Here is a 27,042-nt window from a genome sequence, read left to right on the forward strand (position 1 = left end):
ATTCTTCACACTCTTCAGAGGGCAATGTGTTTCCAACAGACATTTACTGGATCAAAGTTTCAGTGCCAATGTTTATCATTTCAATTTCCTCTTTTAGAAGCTGGGCTCGGTGCTCCTTCTCTTGTTTGAGCATAGGCTGCAACTCAAGAGGAGTTTCGTCGGCATCTTCTTCCTCATTTGAGGAGGGAGCATTATTCTTATTGGTTATTAAAGTTAAAAGCACACACTGGAATGTATAGAAAAAGCAAATTTCATTGAATTGAAAAAAAAAAAAACCACATCTGATAAGACTTATTCTGAACAGACTCAGAATTCACACTCTTGACTCAAAAATAAAAATAAAAATAAAAATAAAAGTAAGAAACGACTCAACTGGACTAGAAATTTATTCAAACTTTTAGAAGACTGCACTTAATGACTGGACTCGACATCCTGACATGACTTAATTAAAATAACAAAAGGACTAAGACTCCTGCAACTGTCTGGCTTTAGAGGCTCGGCGAAAACTGAATCATCATCATAACAAGTGCCTTTTAACTTCTGGTTCTTCTCTATCACTGCAACTGAACCTGAGCTTCTCAAACCCCAAGTGCCTAAACATCATCCAGCGGCGGTACAACCTGGTTTTGTATAGGACTATCAGCAATATTTGGCGCTTGCTGAAATGGTAGCTTGCGCTCATCGATCAACTTCTGGATCACATGCCTCAGAGTTATGCACTGATCAATACTATGCCCCGATCCTCGATGAAAATCGCAGTGCTCTTCCGCTCTCCATGTCCTGGGGAGCGGATTAGGAGGTTCCTTAATGCGAGGCAAGTAGATATCGCCGGATTCCAATCCTTGCTGCAATATGACAGATGGTGGAAACAGGAGAGGGGTGAATTCCCTATTAGGCTTTTGCTGAGCTGCAATCCCTGATTGAGTATATTTGAATACCATAGAGTTCCGTGACGGGTTAGCCATTGATACATTATCAACCTCAGAGATCTTAGCTAGAGTCTGTGTCTTAACTTCTTTTGAATTGGGGTTTCCTCTATTGTAAACTCCTTGTGCCATTGCTTTCTCAATTTGCATACCAGCATTGATGAAGTGTTTAAAATCTGGATAATACTGAAGAGACATGTGATATTGGAGCTGAGAGGATATATTCTTCATAATCATCTGGACTTGCTCCTCTTCTGAGGGACGCTGCATCATTTGAGCCACTAACCTTCTCCATCTCTTGACGAAAGTTAAGAATGACTCTTTTGAGTCCTGCTTGGTTCTCTCAAGATCCTTCCTAGTGACTTCGGTCCCATCATCATATTTGAACTGCCTGATGAATTGCTCACCGATATCCTTCCATGTCCTATAACGAGTCTTGTCTAGGACCATGAACCATCTCCTAGCAACCTTGGTTAGGGAAACTGGGAACAATTGAGCCATTTGCTCAGGAGATAAGCCTTGAGGCTGACACATGATGGTGAACATTTGCAAATGTGTGATCGGACAACCCACAGCGTCATATTTGTCAAAATCTGGCATATGAAAGCTTGCGGGGAGACGGATTTCAGGAAACAATGTAAGATCACTTGGGTTGAAACCACCTCGGTCCTGAAGCTGAATGTCTTGAACTTTCCTAGTAAGACTTTCTAATTTCTCCATAACCGTCTTATCAACCTCTGACTGGGAAGGCTTACCATGACCTTCGCTGTACTGCTCTCTTTCTAACTCCTCTTCAGTTTTATCTGGGATAGGGATGAACACTGGCCGGGCGGGTGCTGCTAAAGTAGCTGCATGGTGCATAGGCCTTTTATCCTTGGAAGACGATGGCCCGAGTTTCTCAGCAACCTGGGCTTTGAGGGCCTGATTTTCATCTTTGATCTCTTGTAATTGCTGGAGAACTAAGGCAAGAGTTTCAGCAACAGTAGTGAGCGGAGGATTCTCTTGGTTTTCTGCCATGGGTGAGGAGAAAGAAAGGGACGCCGGAGTTCTCCCAGAGGGTGGTGGAGAGACAGATTTCCTCTCCAACCGTGAAGAGATCCGAACTCAAGGAGTAGTAGGGTTAGCTATGGTGTTTACTGCCCTGAAATATTTGAAAAACATATTTTAAGATCACAGAGAAGAACAGACGATGATACACACATAGACGAAGATAATGAAAGAGAAAGATGGACTTTATTGATTAATCATTAAAGCTTGAGTACATGATTCATTCTTTCAGAGATAAATGGATAAGATTAAACATGGAACTAAGCATTCTTTTTAGACTTCTTTGGACGACAATCTTGCTCAGCTGACTCTTTCAGAGGTTTGATGATTCTGACATCCCAAGCAGATGAAACGGCTTTGACAATCTTGGGCTTGAGATCCTCAAGCGGGTAGAAATGACGAAGGGGAGGCACAATGGATTGCTCCCTTCCATACTGAGGCTGAATCCTGGCAGGAACATAGAAGGAAGTCTTTTTGAGACCAAGAAGGCGAACGTAGTTAGCTTCTCCAGTGTTGAAGACGGCTTCTTGGATCCCAGGGATTTGCCAATAAATCTGATCTTCTTGGCGAGAATTTAACCATTCAACCCAGTCGTTTTTGTGATCGAAATAAACATCATGATGCCATTCACTGAAGGTGTATAACGTATGATCGAAATGCACAGGAGCTGCGATTTTTAGCTTGTGGCATAACCACACCTGAAGTAATGCAGGACATCCTGAGAAAGAACCAACGAAGGAGCGAACATAAGAGCCTGGACCTGAGCCGGCACGAAGACGAGCCATATCATCCAATCCATTGAAGGTTTCTGCAAGCATAGTAGGAATTGGATTGGCGCCACGATCCATTTGATCAACGAGGTCCAGAAGAACAGCTGACGCAAAGCGAGAAGGCTGGACAGTGAGAAACCTAGCAAAGGAGCAGAATCTCAAAACGCGCCGTCGGGCTTTTTGAATATCAACAGCACCAATGTGTCCAATAGGAGGGTAAATGTCAATCAGTTGTTGCATGGACACTTCTTGGCCTTTCATGAAAGAATTCATGGATTCATCTGGATTACTCATCAAGCGAAGGAACAAAGGACGATAATCTGGTACACAGGATGGCTTCACCAGAGGGCCTTCCACAGGATATTCCAATAAGGCACACCATTCTTCAAAGGTGGGACACATTTCTTGGTTGCCAAAACGGAAGACATGATGATCGGGATCCCAACACTCTGATGCGGCATAGAGTAATCCCCAATCGAGCTTAATGGTTGCCACGTAGCCGAAGAGATTTTTCTCTTGCTCACTTATGGCATAGATGTGAGATTCTCTTAATGTACCACGGATCCAGAATTGTACGAGTAGACATGGTGCCTGTAAGCCAAAAGAAGGGATACAAGAATGATCAGGATTTATATGAATACGAGATTGGGATAAGTTCCTGCCAGTACAAAGAAAGTATGAATACATGATCGAATCACATGATAGAAGATTGAAAGACGTATGATCAAGAGATGAGATGAGATAACATAAGATTGCTTTTAACGGATAGATCATGAATGACTAATCCTATGAGATCTTCGGAAATGATGGGATTTATATCCTAACCTCAAAGGGAAAGTTTTTAATCTTCGCACATTTTATCAGTGTTACCTGAAGGCATCAACCCTAATCCTAATCTATCGTAGTGGAGAGAGAATCTCGACTCATGACTTTGTTTGTGTATCTAAGGACCGATTGTAGCCATTGGAAGATGGACTACGGCCTAATCTAGACACAAGTGGGTAGGATGTCCTAAGCTAGGCTCACACACGTGATGCACATGTGTTCGTATACTACATGCATGTGTGGGTTAATCTAGAGGTAAGGCCAAGAGTTCCCTTAGCGCGAATCCGTGTTCGATATACTGTACCAGTGTCCGGCGTATCAGTACGTGAACAAGAGATCCGTTTACGCACCATAAGGTGCTAGGCTAAGGGTGGAATGCTTCTCTAGCACAGAGGCACCAGATGATGAAATCCCAGTCAACCATGCTAGATAACACTCCGGGTTCCTAAAATAGGATGTGTGTGCATGTGAGATGCAAGGGTTTAGATGCAAGTGATGTAAGTGTGTGCAATAAGTTCACGCAATCTATGATGCCTTCAGGTTTTGTTAAATTAAGTTCAAGTAAAATGTGATGAGAAAATAAAACAAGAGAAACTAATCTAACAAGTATAGAGTTTTTATGAGCCAGTTAAATTAAATACAAATGAATTATCGTTTGAAATTTGAATGAAGTTAGGTGGTCCCCAGCAGAGTCGCCAAACTGTGGGACCCGATCCCGCGAGAGGGGTGGGGTGCGAGCCGCCACGCTCCCTCTTGGTCTCTCGTACCCACGCGATTGGCGTGTGCCTTTTAGTATTGATTTTAATTTATCTTTTATGTCAACTTGGGATCACTAAGGCAATCCGAATTCGACACAAAAGAGACTGACAGAGTCGCAACCTAGATGTGGGATCTAGGACCCATAATTAACCAGAAATCTAGACTCGCTACCTGGTTACGAGAATGGAAGGTATGGGGAGTTATCCACCACATGCACCATTCCTGCCCGATAATCGGTCTTCGATTCCAAAAGCTAACTCTTTTAAATTTATTTTAAATGGCTCATTCAACTCTATATTAATGTGCGAACTATGTGACATGCATCCTATGATCTAATTTCAATGTGAATCATAAATGTGTATCTTGATTACTTTATTTGTCTGGATTCAATCTAAGTGAAAGTTCTCCTAAAATTCTAATTTCATGGAAAAATCCTCAGTGATTTAATTAAGCATTTACAAGAAAATTAATGTATAAAACTCCACAATTTGTTGTGGAGCCGACTCGTGATTGGTATGCCATCAGACATCCAAGCTGCCTACGTACCCAAGCCTCACTGGGATCAGAGTCGACGTAGTTCGGTGCACCTAAGCTAAGCTACTTATGCCTAACTCAACTAAGACACCGATCCAGACTGATTTGACTGTTTCAACAGTTTTAAGAGGAATTATTTAATTCAAGTTGAGGATTTTATTATCCTAGGATTTCATCTAAGATGCTATATGATTCTTATCTAAATGCAAGTTGTTCCTTAAACTAATACAGCCTACATCCTAGTTTACTAGGCTTGTCTTAGGGAAAGATTGGGTGACTAGTGTAACTACACCTATGGCACGGTGCTATGGCACGGTTGCTATCCATAGCAAGCGTCCGTGATGAGGCTGGACCACTAACTCTAGGACTCCCTAAAACCTAAGACTCCTGAAAACCTAGGACACGACCTGACACCAGTGTTCCTAAATTGGGCTCTAATGGTTCTTATATTGGAAACCATAATCCAATAGTTCCGAAAGACTCGAGACAAATCGATTTAAGCTCTTGAAGTTAGTTAATTTCAGATTTCAAGGATTTTCAGTTTTTGGACATTTAAGGATTATCAATGGCTCTAGGGTTCACCAATTTCGGCCCAGAATAGCATCCAAGGAAGGGAATCGTGCGCTCTTTCCTTGCGCAATTTAATACTTAGGTTATAGCACCATATTGCCTGGCATATCTCAGGATTTCCGTGGACAGTAACCTCGGAACCAACAACGTGCTATAGCTTAAATATTCAAATTGTCAAAGATCGAGTGCAATAGGGATACGATTATGGATGCGCTGACCATTTTTCCAGAGAAATCTAAAGATCCTAAGATTTCTGTTTCAATGGATTAAGGAATTAATATGTGACAGAGATTTAGGTTTCTTTAGAGATTTTCAGATGATTTTCAATTAATTTCGGATTTTCAATGAATTTTATCAATTTTAAACATATGAGTGATTTTACAAGTGAAACTGTTGCAAACGAATTCAAAATGAGTTGAAACTTCTACAGAAGCAAGATATGATGAGATGTAGCTTATTAGAAGAGTTTTGCAGGTTTTTACATTAAGATCATATTTAATTTTGATTTAACAATTAATTGACCAGATTGCAAAAATAACACTAAAACTACTAGAAATAGATATCTAAATTCAATGAAATTTCTACAGTAGTAAGATATAACTAAAAATATCATGCTGTGATATTTTCATGAATTTTAGAAACTACTTACTATTAATTTGGAATTTTTCAATTTTCAAACCAGATTATAAATTAAGACTACATCCCCATATGAAACAAGATCTAAATCATTTGAAAATTTTACAAAAACTAGAAATATGGAATATAAGATTAATGTAAAAATGTTGGGAATTTTATATCTGATCTGATATCAGTAAAAATTCTCCCAAAATCTGACAATTTTTAAAGAAAGCATAAAATGATATACCAAAAAGATTCTAAAAATTCTCAAAAATTCATGGTAGAATGTATCAGTATTATATTATTTTCTCATGAAATTTCATTAATTTTGAAATTCGTTTAGTATATATTTTATTTTTCTTCGTCGAAAAGATATTTTTGAAGAGTTTTCTATTTTTAAAACACGATTTTCGAGAAAATTATGATTCCGGAAAACGTCCTCCAACCTTGTTCTGATGTGACGAACGCAAGAAAAGTTTAAAATTCCAAAAAATAGATCATCCTGAGATGGCTATTTTTTCAAATTCCGTAATTACTCAGCCATTATTTTAAATAAAATACCCCTCTTCACTCAAATTTTCGAAAACCGTTGATCCAATGTCCGATCTGATCCAATGATTATCTTACTCTATTTAAATAGATCGTTGTATTAAATTTCGGGACGAAACGGATTTGAAACACTCATTCAGATCATGATTTTAAGCACACACATATAATATTAAATTAAATTCAATTAAATACTTAAAAATCATGCAAAATTCATAAAAAATACCAAACGATCCTGGAAAAAATCCGAGAACAGTGTACCAACCTGTGGTGGAGTTCCTCGCCGAATCCGAGAGCCGAAGAAATCCAAAATTATCCTGTCGACGCTCGATCCGATACTTTTCCTTCTCTTTCTTTCTTTTGCTTTTTTTTTGTATTCCTTCTCACTGCTGATGGGGAGAATGTGAGTGATTTAAGGTTTGCTTTCTTAAGACTTTGTCATGGAAGCACATCATACTATAATCTTCTCAACCTCTTTTAGAGATGGTGGATTCTAGTGTTTAATTTAATGTTGGGTGACACTGGTATCAATTCTTTTAGGACTTTGATGTTTTATTTTCTTTTGCCCATCCCCGAGTCATGTATGTTTATGTAGATGTTCTCTCTAGGATATTTGTTCCCATTTCACATGATTTTCACTCAAAACTCTTCCAAGTTAATAAATAAATGGCATAAGAGACCGAGTGCATGCACTTAGATGGATGGGGTGCTCTTCGGACCTTCCTCATTCATAATCAAGCACGAACCCATATATATTTCAAGTTATCTATTGCATAGAGGATTTGTTTTTATGAGTTCTAGGACTGACATCCATGGATGGCGACTCTGAGTTATTTTAGGTACATCTTGGTTTCGAGCCTTGGCTCAAGATAAAGAGGTATCTCATTTATATCGCCACTCGTGCTATGCTATGATGGTGGCACCGTTTTGAGAGTTTCTTGGTAGAGCTCTCCTTCATGGGGAGATCCAAAGGACCGACGGGGACTCGTTCCTTGCCGCCTCCTTCGGATCGGGGACCATAGGCTGGCGACTCTGCTGAGGAGTTCTTGAAACATTGCCTAACTCTGTTAAAATGCTATTTTAATTAATTTTCAAGAAATTTGAGCTAAAATCAAGTTAAATGGGAACATTTTCATTCAATCCAGTGGCACCAAATAGGTGCGTAATAAAATAAGGGCTCACACACTCACTTTGATCCCTTGCATATATTATCATGTTTTGTGGTTAGTTTTTGATATGGTTTGTTGATGTGCTATCAGATGACGTATTCAGGATACTATGAGTAGGAGCCATGAGGGCTATACCCGCTTTCTAGCGCCATGACACTAGTGTATACTCAGCACCTGGACACTTCATGTGTAAAACGGACATAATTCGTATACCAAAGGGAACTCACGGTATACAAGTAATTATGTACCCAGCCAGGTGGACCTCAGCCTTACCCCCTCTATATATTGCATTGTCCATTTGTTTGCATATAGGGACGAACATGTGTTACTTACACATGTGGAGCCTAGAGTTAGGAGCCTTTGTCTTATTTATAAACTAGGGTGGCTCACCTTATGTGGCTACAGCGCAGTCCTAGTACACTCACGAGTCTGTCATGAGTCAAGGCATCCTTGACTCCGCTAGATTAGACTAGGGATGGTGCCCCTGGTTAGGATATATATATATATATATGTATATATATCTATATTCATTGATTATTAGATTAGGGCCTACTCCTTAGTGAGTTTTCCTTACCTAATTCAATCAATTATATTTGTCCATCATTCTCATAGCCATGATTTATCCTTCGATCTTTCAGAGTTGGATTCGACCCATTGTCACATGTCATTACCCGTGGTCAGTTCTTCATTAGGTCGCATCCCTCTTCAATGAGCATATTCCGTTTACCGACTGTCTGCTTATTTTGCCACCATCATTCGAGTATTAGTGTCCTTGTTGAGAGTCCTATATTACTGAGTTCCTATTCATATCCCCTTATCTTGAATTTTAGGACTCTATATGTAACGCCGTCATGGTGCCGAATTTTACCCAAAACATTTTTAATTTGACTGTTATCCTTTAAAGTCAGTGATAAATCATGGGTTTACTTTACCATGATCCGTTTGTTTATTTATATTTATCCCTTTCTGTGGATTATCATTAGATTATTTTTTTTTTATCCATAATCTATTTCTTGATCTATGGTCATAAAGTTGATCCATATTTTCCATCATGGATTTAGTTTATTAGATTAGGGTTTGCCTCTTAGTTAGGTTCTCCCTTTTAATCTAATCAATTCTTTTTATCTATCCATTTTGTGGATTATAGTTAGATTATGGGTTCTTTATCCATAATCTATACCTTAATTTGTACACAGATTTGATCCGTATATTCTATCATGGATTTATCTTTTTTATATCTTACCCAACCAAGCCAGCAACAACCAAGCCATAGGGTGCAAACAAACTTGCAACCCACTACCCACAAGGGCAGGGGTAAGCCGCCGAGCATAGCAAGGTGTGATTTAATTCATCATTTCTGTGAACTTGGGATCACTAAAAGAATCCGAATTTCACACAAAGGAGAATGACAGAGTCGCCACCTAGATAAGAGATCTAGGACCCATAAATAACCAAAAATCTAGACTCGTTACCTGGTAAGAGAATGGAAGGTATGGGGAGTTACCACCACATGCATCATCCTCGCCCGATAATCCGGTCTTCGATTCCAAAAGTTAACTCTCTTGAATTTCTTTTAAATGGCTCATTTAACTCTATTGAAGTGCGAACTACGTGACATGCATCCAAAAATCTAATTTTAATGTAGTTCCTAAATGTGTATCTTGATTTTCTTAATTTGTTTGAATTCAATCTAAGTGAAAGTTCTCCTAAAATTATAATTTTATGAAAAGTTCTAAGTGATTTAATTACTTTTAATTCTAATTTCATCCGTCCATCTACCTACTCTTATACTTCGTGTGATTATTGTGGTAGAATCGGACATTACAAGTTTAAATGCAAGTTTAAACTTGTAAAAAGTTTCAAGTTTGTTTGGGTGAGAAAAGATTCATATCTTAGAAAAAACTTGAGTGGACCCAAGATGGTTTGGGTTCCAAAACGCCCAATATGATCTTTATTTTGTTTATTTAGATTAGGGGTTGTGCATTTTTTAATATCATTTGATAAATTTGATTGTATAGATACCTTGTATTTATTATTGTTTGATTCCATTGTATCTATGCATATTGGTGCTTAAATGATAATTTTTTTTTTGAAAATGCAAAGTCTATATGCTCCAACTTGAATAATTTGAGACTTTGACTTATTGTGCTTAATTGAATATCATTTTGAATTTTCTAGTCTAAGTGCCCACATATACTTAAAAATTATCATGCACTTAGAATATGTCATTCATCCACATGACAACCACAATAGATCATTCAATGTGAAAATCATAATTTATGCTAAATAGGAAAATCAACCATATCATTTGCCCATGTGTTCAAATTGTACTTCTAAGTATATCCTCAAATTTAAACATTATTTGATAATTGCTAGAAGCTAGGTTGTACGATCTATCACATCTCTCTACCAAAACCAAAAAGAGAAGAAACTCATAGGTTCAAAAACTTGAACTCAAATGAAAATTTATAGCATCAAATAGTATTTGAGTGAAATTTGTGAATATGCCAAAATATTATTCTTTAAACTCTATTTTAGACAAATATGGCACTTGCTAGAAAATTGGGTACCTAAACTTGTTTACATTGTCATTTCTAGCAAAACTATGGTATTTAATGCCTTGTCTAAAAAATCAACTCAAATCATTTCTTAGACATCTTTATGTGCCCTAGGTGAATAAACATGTTTATTACTTGGCACCTAGTTGTCCTACATATTCATTCTATAACATGCTTTATGTGATTACAAAGTGTAATAGGAAATCATAGATGGGTCAAATCTTATGTATTTCCAAAAGAGTTTTGATTGAATATCTTTTCATGACTTATATGAACCTTGAAATATATAGGTAATGTTATATGTATTTTGTTCAAATAGTCATGAAAGTTCATGTTGGAATGTGTGCATCCAAGGTGGATTTTATCATGTGATATATATATATACGCTAAAATCCTTGAATCTTTCCCTAGAAACACAAAATGATATAATATGTAGGGAAGTTGAAACATGAATCTAGATTCAATATGTGACACTCACTTGAGTTAAATTGAAAATTTCATAGGAATCTAGTATTATATTTCGGCATTTACTCACTTGAGTAAAATTGAAACTCATATAGTGGTTGCACACAATATATTGTGATGCAAACACATGTCTCCCACACATATTTGGTTTTCCATGGGCCTATGCACTTAGTGCTTAAATGCCTTATCTTTACTTATGTGGTATGTGGATGTAGGAAGTACATGTTTGGACTTTGTACTTCTTTTGTCATGTTCACCTTGTCCAAACATAATTGACTATCCATGAAGGCCTTGATATGGATCATATCTTTCTCATGAGGTACACTCTCACCTTCATGAATCATGGATGTCTCTCTAAGACATGGTACTTTATTGACCATTCTCACTATGTCTTAGTCCTATAGAATTGAACTAAAATTAGTTTATACATATTCTATAGTTATCACCCTTGTTTGATAATATCTACACGTATGAGATGTTAAATCTTTATCTGAAAAGTCACTCAATTAGTACCCTTAGCCTTCTTAGTTTCCAAGAGGGAGACGGTGCATTCACCTTAATTAAAATACTTAACCATGTGGCCTTGTGCCAACATCTCAAACATGAATATGTATGCATTTATATGTGATCTCCCTAGCTAGCTATGTATGTTACATATTTAGGGAAGTAAAGCTTGAATTGTAGAATAAGATATCACATTTAGAGGGAGCATGAGCCAAAAAATTACAAATCTTTTGTGCTATGCTTTTTTATCATGATGAGCTAGACTATAGCTAAACGGTCATATTGTGTTGGGACTCTATATATACCTATTGTATTGGTTCAAAACATGATGATGAACATACTCCAACACTAAAAACCCTTGAAACTCACTTGCAACCTGTGGGACCCGATCCCGCGAGAGGGGAATGACACGAGGCGTCACGCTCTCTCTTGGTCTCTCATACCACGCGAATGACGTGTGTTTTTTATTATTGATTTTAATTACCCAACCAAGCAGGCAGCAACCAAGCCATAGGGTGCAAACAAACGTGCGACCCAGTACCCATAAGGGCAGGGGTAAGCCGCCGAGCCTAGCAAGATGTGATTTAATTCATCTTTTCCGTGAACTTAGGATCACTAAGGCAATCCGAATTCCGCACAAAAGAGAGTGACAGAGTCGCCACCTAGATGAGGGATCTAGGACCCATAATTGACCAGAAATCTAGACTCGTTACCTGGTTACGAGAATGGAAGGTATGGAGAGTTACCACCACATGCACCATTCCTGCCCGATAATCGGTCTTCAATTTCAAAAGTTAACTCTTTTGAATTTCTTTTAAATGGCTCATTTAACTCTATATTAATGTGCGAATTATGTGACATGCATCCTAAGATCTAATTTCAATGTAATTCCTAAATGTGTATCTTGATTTTCTTAATTTGTTTGAATTCAATCTAAGTGAAAGTTCTCCTAAAATTCTAATTTCATGAAAAGTCCTAAGTGATTTAATTACTTTTAATTTAAGGATTAATGTACAAAACCCCACCATTTATGTGTGGAGCCGACTCGTGATTGGTATGCCATCTAGCATCCAAGCTGCCTACGTACCCAAGCCTCACTGGGATCAGAGTCGACGTAGTTTGGTGCACCTAAGCTAAGCTACTTATGCCTAACTCATCTAAGACACCGATCTAGACTGGATTGTCTGTTTCAACAGTTTTAAGAGAAGTTATTTAATTCAAGTTGAAGCTTTTATTATCCTAGGACTTCATCTAAGATGTTATATGATCCTATCTAAGTGCAAGTTGTCCCTTAGACTAATGCAGGTTAACCTACATCCTAGGTAACTAGGCTTGTCCTATGGGAAAAATGGATAAGTAGTGTAACTAGATCTATGACTCAATTGCTAATAATAGCAATCGGTCGTGATGAGGCTGAACTCCCTAACTCTAGGACACCCTAAAACCTAGAATACAACATGACACAAGTGTTCCTAAATGTGGCTCTAATGGTTCCTACAATGGGAAGCCGTAATCCAACGGTTCCAAAGACATGGAGTGAGTTAGTTCAATTTGTTGAAGTTGATGATTTTCGATTTCAAGGATTTTCGGTTCCTAAACATCTAAGGAATACCAAAGGCTCTATGGTTCACAAGTTTCAGCCTTGAATCGCAACCATGGAATGGAATCGTGCTCTCGACCCTCGTATAATTTAGCATGTAAGTTATGGTATCTTATTGCCTGGCATATTTCTCAGGATTTCCGTGGACAGTGGACCTTAGAGCCAATAACATACTATAATTTACACACTCTAATTATGCTGGATTGATCGCAATTAGCATACGATTATGGTTACGATCTCGGCATCTAAATTATCCTAGTAGGGCTATTTTACAAAGGAAATCTAAGACTCCTAAGATTTCTGTTTCAGTGGCTTAAGGAATGAATACGTGATAGTAAATTAAAGTTCCTCGGAAATTTTTATAATGATTTTGGTTAATTTCGATTTTTAATTGATTTTATCAATTTCAGTTCACAGGGATGATTTTACAAATGAACTCATTGCAAATAAATTCGAAATAAGTTGAAATTTCTACAGTAACAAGATATGAATGAATATAGTCTACTGCAAAAATTTCATGAATTTTAAATACGATTTAATATCAATTTCAGATTTTTAAAGGTTCAGATCAGATTATGAATTTACACAGCATCCCCCAGGAAACAAATTCCAAATCAATTAAAAATTTGACAGTAACATGATATTTACAATATAAGACTACTGTAAAATTGTTGAAAATTTTAATTATGATTTGTTATTAATAAAAAACCTCACAAAATCTGTATGTTTCAAAAGAAAATATCAAACGATATACCAAATAGAATCCTAAAATCATTAAAACTTCATGGCAGAATATATCAGCATCATATTATTTTACTACAAAATTTCATTAATTTTAGAACTTATTTGGTATATTTTCCATTTTTCTTCTTAAAAAAGATGTCTTTTAAGAGTTTTCTATTTTTTTAAACATGATTTTTGAGAAAATTATGACTTTGAAAGATGTCCTTTAATATTGGTCTGATATGATGAATATAAGAAAATTATAATATTCCAAGAAACAGATCATCCTAAGGTAGCTATTTTTTCCAATTTCCTAATATTCCGGTCATTATTTCAAATTAAATTTCAAACTTCATTCAAATTCTAGAAATCCTTAGATCCAACATTTGATCCAATCCGATAGTTCTTTTAGTCCCATTAAATAAATCATTGCATTAAATTTTGAGACGAATCGGACTTTGAAACACTCATGTAAACCCGATTTTGAGCCGACCCATATATTATTGAATTAAATGAGCGTAAATACTAAAACCATGCAAAAATACGTAAAAAAGTTCATAATAATTCTAGGAAAATCTGAGAAGAGCGCACCTACGTTTGGTATCGATCCAAGCCTAATCTGAAAGCATGAGAGTTCGAGGATGATGATTTGATGTTGAAATTCAGAGATTGAATCCGAAAGCTTCTCCCAATGTTTGTGAAAAATAACCTTTTCTTTTCCAAATGTGAATCAAAGGATTATCAAGCTTCAGTGGAGAGAGAGAGAGAGAGAGAGAGAGAGAGAGAGACGATTGTTGAGAGAGATATATGAGAGATGGAGAGAGAGAGCTGTTGAGAGAGATAGAGAGAGTGCTGTTGAGAGATGGAGGGAGATGGGAGAAAGATAGAGAGAGAGCTGTTGAGAGATGGGAGAAAGAGTGCTGTTGAGAAAAAAAACGTGAGATGGGAGAGAGAGTGCTGTTGAGAGAAAAACGTGAGATGGGAGAGAGATAGAGAGAGAGAGCTCTTGAGAGAGATGGAGGGAGAGTGCTACTCCAAGAAAAATGTGAGATGGAAGAGAGAGCTGCTCCAAGAAAAACACCGTGATATCGGAGAGAGAGCTGCAAGCATAAATTGATCAAAAAAACCTCCCCTTTGAGCCATCGTTTTTTTTCTTTTTATAGAATCCTCAAGCTTTCTTTTTTTAGGAGAATGTCTGATTAAGGATTCTAAAAGTCATGACCGACTTACCTTTTTAATGCTTCACAGATTTTTTCTTCTTTAGAATCCTTCTATAATTGGGTCAAAAACAAAGTATTTCAATGACCCTTGATTCTCTATGCAATGGTTGGATGAGAATCCTTCTTCCATATTTTAAAATAATTCCAAAGTGGCTGCAAGTAACTCCCTTTTTAAGGTAACTTAGAATTTGAACAAAAGGAAGGAAATCCAAAAGTTCAATTCCCGATTGAGTCAATATACACCTTAAGTGGGTCCCACCGATGTCACCATAAAAATAACTGATAGGGCACAAATACGGCTGCGCTCCCAGATATCGCCACGTGTCATCTATGCACGAGCAGAGCCCAACCATCATGAAGAAGGGTGTTGGAAAACGGCAAAGACCACACATTCATGACACGTGTGGCCCTCTCACCACCCAGGCCTCATCATCACAAATTAGGGAAGGAAATGGCCGCCAAAGCCACGCGCGCCGGCGAGGCAGAGGGACGGCCCAATCCTGCAAAGGAAGTTTTTCCCTCCATAATGATGAAAAGGGCCGCACACCTCCCTTTAAAAGGGGAGGGAAAGGAAGAAGAGGGGGACCTTTTTTTCTTTTGGCCCCTGAAAGCAGGGAATTCACCCATCCTCCACCCCGCAATACCGGAAAAAGAGGCGAGGCAACAACAGAGGAGGCCAGGAGTCCCATCCTGCCCTCCCTGCTAGTCCCCTCCGACTCACTCATTTATGCACCCAGAAATGTCCCCGCGCACCGGCCCTGGTAACCCTGGTCAAAACCCCCTCCATTTCTAGCTGTTCTTTATATTGACTGGTCGAAGGATCTGACTTGGGTGTCGAAGTGGTCGTCCGGGACCCACCCCGGACCCCCTGACCCCCTTTTGTTTGTGATTGCAGACCCCGCGGAGGCCCTCTACCGACCGCGCGATCGCAGACCCGGATCCGGACGCCATCAATAACCAACCATGGGTTTCCCATTCTTCTTGTATTAAAAATCCCATTAAAATATAACTCTGTTGGAGTTGGTTCTAAACAAGAAGACACGTCAAAATTCACAAGTGGATCCCACATGGCACGGTTATTTTAGGATCTTGCTTCCACCATCAATGGAAACTAAGGATTTGTATCCCATCTTACCATTTCAGCTCACACGTTCAAAAAGGGCATTGGCATTTTTCTTATTCTTTGTTTTGCTGCTGCTTTAAATAGCAATCCCACTTCTTCTAATGACAATGGATATTTGCCATAAGGGGAATTACCGACTTAAAATTTGGAAAGCTTTGACGAGGGGGTTTCAAGCAATGAGAAAATGACATGTGCCTCTTTTCAAGTTTTTTGAAACTAATTGATGGACTCTCAGATCATGCTATAGTGTGGGTCGTATACCCATGTATTTTTCAAAAAGTACTTATTGCCCAACTTGCTCGATGATCTAAACCTTACAATTAGTGGGTTGTAGTGCGACCTAGTTGTGCACCCCTAACCCACCGCCATAAGATAATCCGTAATGTCTAATTAGTGAGCCTTGGTACGATTTGGTTGTGCTCCAAAATGACCTCCATGGGTTGATCCACAGCATCCAATTGACTGTCCACAATTTAAATTATTCATGCCCCCCTAAATCATATCCATAGGCTGATCTGAACCGATCAACTTATGGACTATCGAGGAATGACTTAGATCATCATAATATGGTCCCCATTCCATGTTGGGCGAACTTATTCTTCTCATAAAATTTTATCGTTTTAAAAAAAAAAAAAAAAAAAAACCATAGTAAGCTCCACAGATGACTTGAATGTTTCTTACATGGGCTAACTTGCTTGATCCAAATTTAATCAAAGTGCTCAATGCGGGCCCAGCAAATGGGTCAAAATTATCTCTTGCTTAGATTCTCATGAATTACCCTTACCAACACCTGGCGGAAAAATGAAAAGCATGGTGGAAATGACCGAAAAGATTGAGAAAATGTACGAGACGGACACGAAAAGGGAAATCACTGAAAAACAGATAGGAAGACACTAACTTCTTTGTTGATTAAAGCGGAGCAAAATGGGGGTGTCTACACAACCATTTTTGGGTAAATCTCTCACCAATCCTCCATTGTGACTTGCTTTGAGAAAATCATTTGAGATTGGTTTAGGCTTAAAACTTGTTTATCTTTGAGAGTATATTAAGATCTTCATTGTGCATTGTAGCCTACTTAGAAGCAAAGCTTTCTTCTTCTTCCTCATTAGATCAGTGGCAAGGGCATCCGTCTTTAATTCCGTTCGGATGAGCGCTTAGAACTCGGCGAAGTAGGATAGTCATTGTAAAGGTGACCAGAGCATCCTTATTTAATTCCCTTGGGAGTGTAATCGCCTCGGAGCCGGGCATCATGGAGGTCTCAATAGTGGAAATCCTCAAGTACGACCTTGAGTAAAGTGGAGTAGGCTGTTGGTCGAATCACTATAAATCTTTGTCTCACTTGTGTGATTAGTATTTCTCTCTCCCTCTCACTCTCTTATTTGTGCTTGCATTTTTATTTAGAATTGAGTGAGTTAGCATTGGCATTAAAACTTGAATATCTTTACATTGCTAAATTGGTCACCTTAATCACTTGATTAAGTTTGTTAATCAACAACGGTTTTGAACTTATAATAACTTGTAATATTTGTTTTAAGTTCAACTAATTAAACTTAATTAAGAAGAACATAAAACTAGGATAAAATTTTAATAAAACTTTTAAAAGGCAAAAATTTTATAAACATCCTATTCACCCCCCTCTAGGTTGCTAAACCGGGTCACTCCTCGGATTTCACTGCTCGTGTGGCCTTGTCCAAAATCAATGAGAAGATACCAAAATTTCGAAGTTCAGAACAGTTATTTCAAAGGTTCAGGGTTCATATACTTCTACATATTCGAATAGTACTAAAGATTCAAAATTCAAAAGATGGTCCCAAAGGTCTAAAGTCCAGACAGATATTCAAACAGTTGTTTCAAAGGTTCTAAAGTAGCAGTAGGTGAAACAACATGGCATGTTAGACTTCAAAGCCAATTTAAAAGTTCAAAGGTGTCAATACAGTTTTCCAAAGTCAATACTGATTCAGAGGGAAAAGGGTTTACAATTACCCAAAGTAGTACGTTATTACATACCTCAATGTCGTTCGTTCTTCCCTTAAATCTGCTTATGTTTCAATGTTCCGATCTAAACAAGGCATAGACAACAAATAAAGGTTCCAGAAGGTAACCCCAAAACCGAAAATCTAATATTCAATGTTCACATAGATTTTTAAAATTTCCAGACTTCTTTCTAGTTTTTTTAGAATTACCATAATCATCGAGTCTTCAAACACTTCTGAATATATTTTTGTCATAAAGTATGTCTTCTGCCGAGTCCATAGAGTACAAAAGCATCGAAAACGGATAAGAGATGAAGAAGTTATGATTTTTCAAAGTTTTACACATTTTAAGGGTTCGGAAGTCCGTAGGCCTCGGACCGATTCTACTGGCCTCCCTTCGGAACTCCGAAGGTCGCAAACTAGGTTTTTCGGGAAAATTCCAGATTCGTCTCGAAAAGTTCAAAAGGCCATAAACTTCTTCGATTTAGCTCCGATTCGCGCGAGGTTGGATTCATTGGACTCGTATCGACGAGAGGAATCCATCTAATCGAATTTCATACTCCAAAAATCTCAAATTTATTTATCATAATTTAATCTAAGATTTTAGGGCATGAATTAACCCTCAATTCTTAAAGTTCCAGAACACAATTCTTAGTTTATTAGGGATCTTTAAATTCATCCATAAATTCTTATACAGTTTTTATGTGAAACCAACTGTAAGCCCAAGGGTTCCCCAAGGGTTCCCCATGGGTTCATTCAATCACCTTGTTTTGATGATTAACAAACACAAATTGATTAGTCGTTTATGGACTGATCAGTTGCCTTGAGTGTTGTGTCTTAGACAGGAACTTGACATGCTTGACATGTCATATCGCCATTACACAATGCAACACAACACATGCTTGAGGATCAACATGCAAAGGAGCTTGAACACATTGGTGGCATCATCCTTGGAAGATGTTAAAGCAAGGAGCTCAAGTGAAGATCCCACAAGCAATCCAAAAACCACATTGAAGATCAAATGAAGATTGGCTCAAGAGTTCATTCAAGAGAGTGTTCAAAAGGGTAGTATGTATCACCTTTCTCTCTTGTGTTTTCTCTTGATCAAGGCACATCTTAAAACCCCTAAAATATGTTTTTCAAAGAGACTAACACACCCTTTAAGGACTTAAATGGATAAGTGAATGGCCATGGTGGTGTACCAACATGTTGGGACCCATATGGCATTCAACACAAGAAAGAACAAAACAGAGTTCCGAAGCAACAACCTGGACCAGCAACTAAATCCTATCAAAACTTATTTAAAACATTTTCAAATATTTTTGAAAATATTTTTAACAGATAGCTCTCATTTTTCTCATATCCTTAGAGTATAGGAACGTCAAAATCCGACGAGAAATGAGGGAGATATGAATTTTACAAGTTCGACACTGTTTGCTGGAAACCAGTCTCGGAACTCCGAGAATTATTCTCGGAGCTCCGAGCTCGGAACTCCGAGAAAATTCTCGGAGCTCCGAGAAATGCACCAGGTTCTTAAACTTAAATCTCTGTTTGGTTTCTCGGAACTCCGAGAAACCCTCGGAGCTCCGAGCTCGGAACTCCGAGAAAATTCTCGGAACTCCGAGAAGTGTATTTTCTCAAAAAATTATAGCCGTTGGGGTGCAACGGCTAGTTGATTTTTTGACCCAGTTTTTGACTGTTTTACCCCCCAAACGGTCACATGGAGTTGGGACTTTATATATACCCATTCAAGGGTCCAAAATACAAGAGGAACATTGTCCAACTTCAACAAACCATAGAAAATCACTTGTGAACTATTTTTGGGTTAAATTCTCTCACCAACCAAACTCTTTGTGCCTTGATTTGAGAAAATCTTTTGAGATTGGTTTAGGCTTAAACTTGTTTATTCTTGAGAGCATCCTTGGAGCTTCAACTTGCATTGTAGCCTACATAGAGGCAAAAATCTTCTTCTTTATTCTATCGGTGGCAAGGGCATCCGTTTTTAATTCCCTTGGGAGAAAGCGCTTAGAACTCGGCGGAGAAGGAGAGTCATTGTAAAGGTGGAAGGGCATCCTTATCTAATTCCCTTGGAGTGTAAAAGCCTCGGAGCCGGGCGTCGTGGAGGTCTCAATAGTGGAAATCCTCAAGTGCGACCTTGAGTAGAGTGGAGTAGGCCGTTTGCCGAACCACTATAAATCTTTGTGTCACTTGTGTTGGTATTTCTCTATCTTTCTCTCCCTCTCACTTTCTTATTTATTTGTGCTTGCATTCTTACATATTTGGAATTGAGTGAGTAGTTAGCATTTTGGTTTTGATTGAATATTGGTACCTTGCTAACTAGGCTATAAATCACCTAATTAAGTTTGCTAATCAACAAGGGTTTTTGAACTTATATTAATTTGTAATATTGTTTAAGTTCAACTATTTCAAACTTAATTAAACAAGGGATAAATCTTGGGTGAAATTTTAGTAAAAGTTTTCAAAAGGTAAAAGTTTTATAAACATCCTATTCACCCCCCCTCTAGGTTGCCAAACCAAGTCACTACTTGGATTTCAATTGGTATCAGAGCTTGGGCTCTTGATTAAGACCCTAACCGGTTAAGAGTTGAACGATCTAGTTTTTTGGCAACTTAAAAGATGGGATCTAGACTACCTATTTTGGATGGTTCGGATTATGGATCATGGTTGATCCATATGAAGACATACTTAAAAGGTCTAGATAAAGATATGGTAAAGATAATTGAAAATGGATTTATTTTAAATGCTAAATCTAAAGGATTAAATGAATATAATAAAAAATTATCTTTATTAAATACAAAAGCCCTAATTGCAACATGTTGTGCATTACCACCACACATTTATGAGAAGGTATCCTCATGTACTAATGCTAAAGAGATTTTAAACAAACTTAAAAAATCTTGTCAAAGTGAAATCTTATGCTTAAGTGGAATAATTGAGAAATCTAATGAAAATGCTTTGGAAAATATTGATTTCACATTTGAAGAACTACATTGTGCTTTTCAAGATTTGAATAAGAAACTTGAGGATCAACTAACTAAGAATTCAAACTTGAAAAATAATTTAGCTAGTATTCACAAGGAGTTTAGGTCTCTCTCACCAACCAAACTCTTTGTGCCTTGATTTGAGAAAATCTTTTGAGATTGGTTTAGGCTTAAACTTGTTTATTCTTGAGAGCATCCTTGGAGCTTCAACTTGCATTGTAGCCTACATAGAGGCAAAAATCTTCTTCTTTATTCTATCGGTGGCAAGGGCATCCGTTTTTAATTCCCTTGGGAGAAAGCGCTTAGAACTCGGCGGAGAAGGAGAGTCATTGTAAAGGTGGAAGGGCATCCTTATCTAATTCCCTTGGAGTGTAAAAGCCTCGGAGCCGGGCGTCGTGGAGGTCTCAATAGTGGAAATCCTCAAGTGCGACCTTGAGTAGAGTGGAGTAGGCCGTTTGCCGAACCACTATAAATCTTTGTGTCACTTGTGTTGGTATTTCTCTATCTTTCTCTCCCTCTCACTTTCTTATTTATTTGTGCTTGCATTCTTACATATTTGGAATTGAGTGAGTAGTTAGCATTTTGGTTTTGATTGAATATTGGTACCTTGCTAACTAGGCTATAAATCACCTAATTAAGTTTGCTAATCAACAAGGGTTTTTGAACTTATATTAATTTGTAATATTGTTTAAGTTCAACTATTTCAAACTTAATTAAACAAGGGATAAGTCTTGGGTGAAATTTTAGTAAAAGTTTTCAAAAGGTAAAAGTTTTATAAACATCCTATTCACCCCCCATCTAGGTTGCCAAACCAAGTCACTACTTGGATTTCACCAACATAAATCTCACCTTGATTCGCGGCTTCGACTCCGAAATCGCGATCTCCTCGGTCATCTTTTCTTCTTTCTCTGATTTCTCTTTCTAGGGCTGCACAACCCTTTAGGGTTTGTTTAGCCACAAGTTAATCTATTTATAGGCTTTACTAGAAAGCCCTAATCGGAGTCAAATACAAACAGACAAAAATGCCCCTCTTTCTAAGAGGGGGACGAAAATTTAAAGGGGGGTATTTTTGGGTATTTACAACTTCCAAAAACCGTTAATCAGAGAAGAGTAAAAACATTAGCATAAGTGCAAAAAAACCCACACGAGATTTGAAGTGCAAAAAAATCAGATATTAAAAGCAGGTAAACTCCTCATACGCAGATATCTAAGTGCAACACGCATATGAATTGTTAAGAAGATTAAAAGAAGAAACTTGAAAAGAAAGGCCACAATGACTTGGAGCAAACATCCATTTGATGGTGCATTGGTGCAGAAAAATCTCATCAAAAGAATAAATCAACTGAACTTCTCACAAAACCTACAATAAGACTAAAAAAATTCACCAAAACAGCTTTTTAACAATATCTTTCATACTATAAGAGAATCTGATAACAGAAGAAAAAAGAACTAGTCATCTACAGATCCACATCTCTGTAAAAAGTTTTGTATCTTCGAAAAGGACAATAAAGCAAAACAAACCAAATCACACAATGATATTCAAAAAAAAAACCAAATCACATAATGAAAAAGAGGACCACCAGAACCCAACAAAGAAAACAGTCAAAATACACAGTTAAAACTTAGGATCACTTAATATTACAAAAAGAACAGTTACAGAAATTCTCACTTAAGCAAAACAACTCATCCTCCTTACAGAGAACATAAGAAGAACGAAAAAAAAAAAAACCAACAAAAAACATATGAGAAAACATCTAACATGATTAAACTACAATTAAGCCCAGTTCATAACAGAGCTTCCCATATTTCAGAAAAGACCTAAAAAGTAACCCGATGGTGACACGTCGGATTCAAAGAGAGGAAACAATGAAGTAGCTTTTCAAGATCCTTTGCTGCAAAAATCTGCTTCTCAATTATCATTTCCACCATTGAGCTCCTAAAATCTCCATATGGATCACTGAATCTCTTCACCACTGCAACGCTATCCTCAACTTTACCTTTCATAATGGCACCCAAATGACGAGAACCCGCCTCTGAATTTCCCCTTATCGGACCCTTTCTAGGCCCAGCTTTTCTATTATTGTTCCGGCGCTGCCGGAGAGATTCGGCAGAATCCAAAGAGAAACTCTTAGAAGAGAAAAACTTTTCGGTCTCTTCCGCTCTTTCTTCATCATCACTGCTGAAAAACCTAGGACTGTCCCCAGACGAAGTGCTCCAAGAAATCGTTTCCGCTAGTTTTTTCCCTCTAATCTTCATATTAGTTCTCTTTTTCTTCTTTGTTTTCTCTTTCTTCTCATTGATCTCCTTGAATTTGAAACGTGAATCCAAAGAAGAAACAGGTGGAGTAGGAGGACAACTTTTCTCCTCTACATATACACTGCTTTCCGATTTGTATTATTCAAGAGTTGTGATGGGGTATGAAAAGCAGTGACCAATTAGCTGCCGACACGTGGCCCTTACAGGGCCCACCACGAATTCGGCACTTGCTTAGGGGTAGTTTGGTAATCTGCCAAGAGCAGGTGAACCTAAACCCACAAAATGGCCGACACCTATCCTGGGGTAGGTAATCCAACCACCCTAGGACTCCCTCTATATAAGGCCTCTCAAGGCTCAAAGCAAGGGGTAATAACTTCTGAACCACCACTCTTAAAGTTTAGGCTCTGCACTTCTGCTCATACTGACTTGAGTGTCGAAGGGCCCGTTCAGAGCAACAACTCCGGGTTGGTCTTCTGACCTCGTGCGCTCTTGTGCAGGACTCAGTTCTTTCAGTTCAGCTCCTTGGGCCCGCCAGATCAGTACCTACGTCATTGCCGTATCTGTTACCAATTTTAGGCCTAACAAATTGGCACCATCCGTGGGACCCTGAACTAAAAGCTGTTCAAATCCCCTGTACAAAATGACAGGACGGAGGAGTGCCCGGGTACCAACTGCTCAGACGGCTCGAGCTGAAGCGCCTTGCAGGATTTGGAGCGAACGAATGGCCTCACAGATAGTGGCCCCTTCAGCATTAGCGGAGCAGAGCCCGGCCAATTCGGAACACCTGAACCTCTTTCAACAGATGACTACTCTTGTTGGTCAATACCAACATCTGATCCAAGCGCCTCCCCAGCATCCCCCAGAGGCTCCATGACCTGTACAGGAAAAGTTGAGTGCCCACAGGGGGGAGCCAGCACATCCTAGTGGAGATCGGACCCACCACTCCACAAGGCGAGTCCATCAGTCCAGAACCAGGCATGCCCATACAGGACCTCACCACCACCGGAGGTCACGATCTCGCTCCGTGCAAAAGCACCGAGCTAAGGAAGACCGTGCGCCACAGGAAAGATCCCGTCATCATCAAAGGAGTTCAAAAAGTCATTCCTGCTCTGCTGCGAGCCCCTCTGTAGAGAAAAACAGATCAGTGGGCCTAGCAGACTAGAGGGCTGATCCAATACTGTGAAGGATAGAAGAGATAGACCACCGTATAGAAGAGCTGGCAAAGGATCAAGGCCGGCCTGCTACAAAGACGTTCTCAAGCAGACCGCTGTTCACCGATAATGTCATGAATGCGCCGGCACCCAGAGGGTTCAAAATGCCGACCGTTCCACAATATGACGGAACTACCGACCCTGTGGACCACCTGGAGACGTTCAGGACTATGATACTCCGCCACGGCGCCTCTGACGGGTTCCTCTGCAGAGCGTTCCCGACCACACTGACCGGTGCAGCCTAGGACTGGTACTCTAGGATCAAGCCGAACTCCATCAGCAACTTTGAAGACTTTGGGGACGATCTGGTCTGCCATTTCATGAGCAGCCAGAGGCCAAGGAAAACAACAGCATCCCTAATAGCCTTGCGACAGGAGGATAATCAACCTTTGAAAACATTCGTCAGCCGTTTCAACAAGGAGGCCCTCTAACTGCCAAATTTGGATCCTTCAGCCGCCATGAATCCACTCCTCGCGGGCGCCAAGTCCAATGAATTCCGTTGATCAGTAACTCGCCAAAACCTGCACTCACTGGCGGATCTGATGGCTGGAGCCGAGGAGTACATAGCCGTGGAGGAGACTCTGGCAGCCCTAGATTCAAACCGGAGGAGGACTTCTGAAGAAAAGAACCCTACCAAGCAACGTACGGATGATAAGGCCTCCAGAAGAGAAAGGTTCCCTCAGAGGAGAGAAGAGAACTATACCCCTCTCAACACCTCCCGAAGACACGTACTGGCCACGATCAAGGGAGAAGAATTTGTGAGATGACCGACCAGGATGATCTCCAAGGGAAACAAGAGAGACAAGTCGAAGTATTGTCACTTCCACAGCGACCACGGGCTCGACACAAACGAGTGCTGGCAGCTCAAGGAAGAAATCGAGCTGCTGATCAGTCGGGGGTACTTGAAAAAATATGTTAAAGATGAAAGCCACTAGAGAGAGTGCAGGGAGAAGAGCCTTCAGGGACAGAGCCCTCGACGGTCACAGCCGCCCCCTGCACCGAATCAATCTCCCACACCATCAAGCCCACAGCCGGAGGTGCGTCGATCCCAGCTTAATGGGGTCATCAACACTATTATGGGCGAATCGGCCGCCGGGAGTACATCATTTGCTGCTCGAAAGGCCTACGCACGCCGAGTCAATGCCGTGCACACATGCAGCAAAAAGATTAAGACAGGGAATGAGATCTCCTTTTCGGACGCTTTTCTCATAACCATGCTAGTTGCGAACTGGGAGTTAAAGAAAATCCTTGTCGATAATGGGAGTTCGGCCAACATCCTGTACTATCATGCTTTTAAGCAAATGATGATAGGAGACGACTGCTTGAAGCCGGCGAACTGTGATTTGTTCGGTTTCTCGGGAGAAATTGTTAAAGTGGAAGGACAGATTGAACTCCTAGTTCTCGTTGGGGAACCGCCCTTGTCAGGCTTTCGCAATGGTCAACTTTCTGGTAGTGAGGACCACTTCGGTCTATAACGCTATCTTAGGACGACCCGGCCAGGACATCATCCGCGTCGTCGCCTCAGCATATCACCAGAAGATGAAGTTTATAACGCCAAGTGGCGTGGGAGTAGTCAAAGGAGATCAACCACAGTCCAGGGAGTGCTATGCCATGGCACTCAAAGGCAAAAATGCATCAGAATCATTGCCGATAAAGCTACTCGATCTAAGAGATGAAGCCCAAGTGAATGAATCCACTGAAGACCTCATCGTTCGAAAACGATGGCGAGAAGGTCATCCAAATCGGCTCCTCTTTGGACAGTAGCACCCGACAGAACCTCACCCAGTTTCTTCAAGACAATGCAGACGTCTTCGCATGGGCTCCCACATACATGCACGGCATAGATCCGGAAGTTAGCACGCACAGACTCGGTGTTGATCCCACCTGCAAGCCCATAAAGCAAAAAAGGAGACATTTTGCCCTGGAAAGACGGCAGGAGATCAAGGAAGAAGTGGAGAGGCTCTTGAGGGCTGACTTCATTCGAGAAATCCAATATCCGGACTGGCTGGCGAATATGGTCCTGGTGAAGAAAGCCAATGGGAAGTGGAGGACCTGCGTCGACTTCACCGACATGAACAAAGCTTGTCCCAAGGACAGCTACCCGCTCCCAAAGATTGACCAGCTGATAGATGCCACCGCAGGTCACGAACTGTTGAGCTTCATCGACGCCTTCTCCGGGTACAACTAGATCAGAATGTATGAATCAGACATACCAAAGACTTCCTTCATAACAGATCAGGGGACGTATTGTTACCGCGTCATGCCTTTCGGCCTAAAGAATGCCGGGGCAACATATCAGAGGCTCGTAAACAAGCTCTTCGAAAAGCAAATTGGCCGCAACATGGAGGTCTATGTAGATGACATGTTGGTCAAAAGCCAGAGCGCACAAGATCATGTCTCCGACCTGAAAGAGACATTCCAAGTCCTAAGGGAGCATAACATGAAGCTCAACCCCACCAAGTGCACATTCGGTGTCAGCTCGGGAAAATTCTTAGGATTTATGGTGAGCCGGAGAGGGATAGAAGCCAATTCAAAAAATGTCATGGCTGTGGTGGAGCTCACTCCACCCAAAACCATTAGAGAAGTACAACGACTAACTGGTATGGTGGCCGCACTGGGGCGCTTCATCTCAAAATCTGCAGA

The 27,042-nt window shown here is 39.6% G+C and overlaps 1 protein-coding gene across 1 annotated transcript; it reads right to left on the reverse strand.

Moving 5' to 3' along the window:
• Positions 1-22,750: 22,750 nt before the first annotated feature.
• On the reverse strand, positions 22,751-23,188 carry LOC143891660 (uncharacterized). Its single transcript, XM_077396204.1, has one exon. It carries the CDS (start codon positions 23,186-23,188, stop codon positions 22,751-22,753), a length of 438 nt encoding a protein of 145 aa, XP_077252319.1.
• Positions 23,189-27,042: the final 3,854 nt, after the last annotated feature.

This window comes from Tasmannia lanceolata, unplaced genomic scaffold, assembly GCF_043159265.1.
Source record: "Tasmannia lanceolata isolate RefF3 unplaced genomic scaffold, GAP_Taslan_0.1 ptg000015l, whole genome shotgun sequence".
Classification (NCBI taxonomy): domain Eukaryota; kingdom Viridiplantae; phylum Streptophyta; class Magnoliopsida; order Canellales; family Winteraceae; genus Tasmannia; species Tasmannia lanceolata.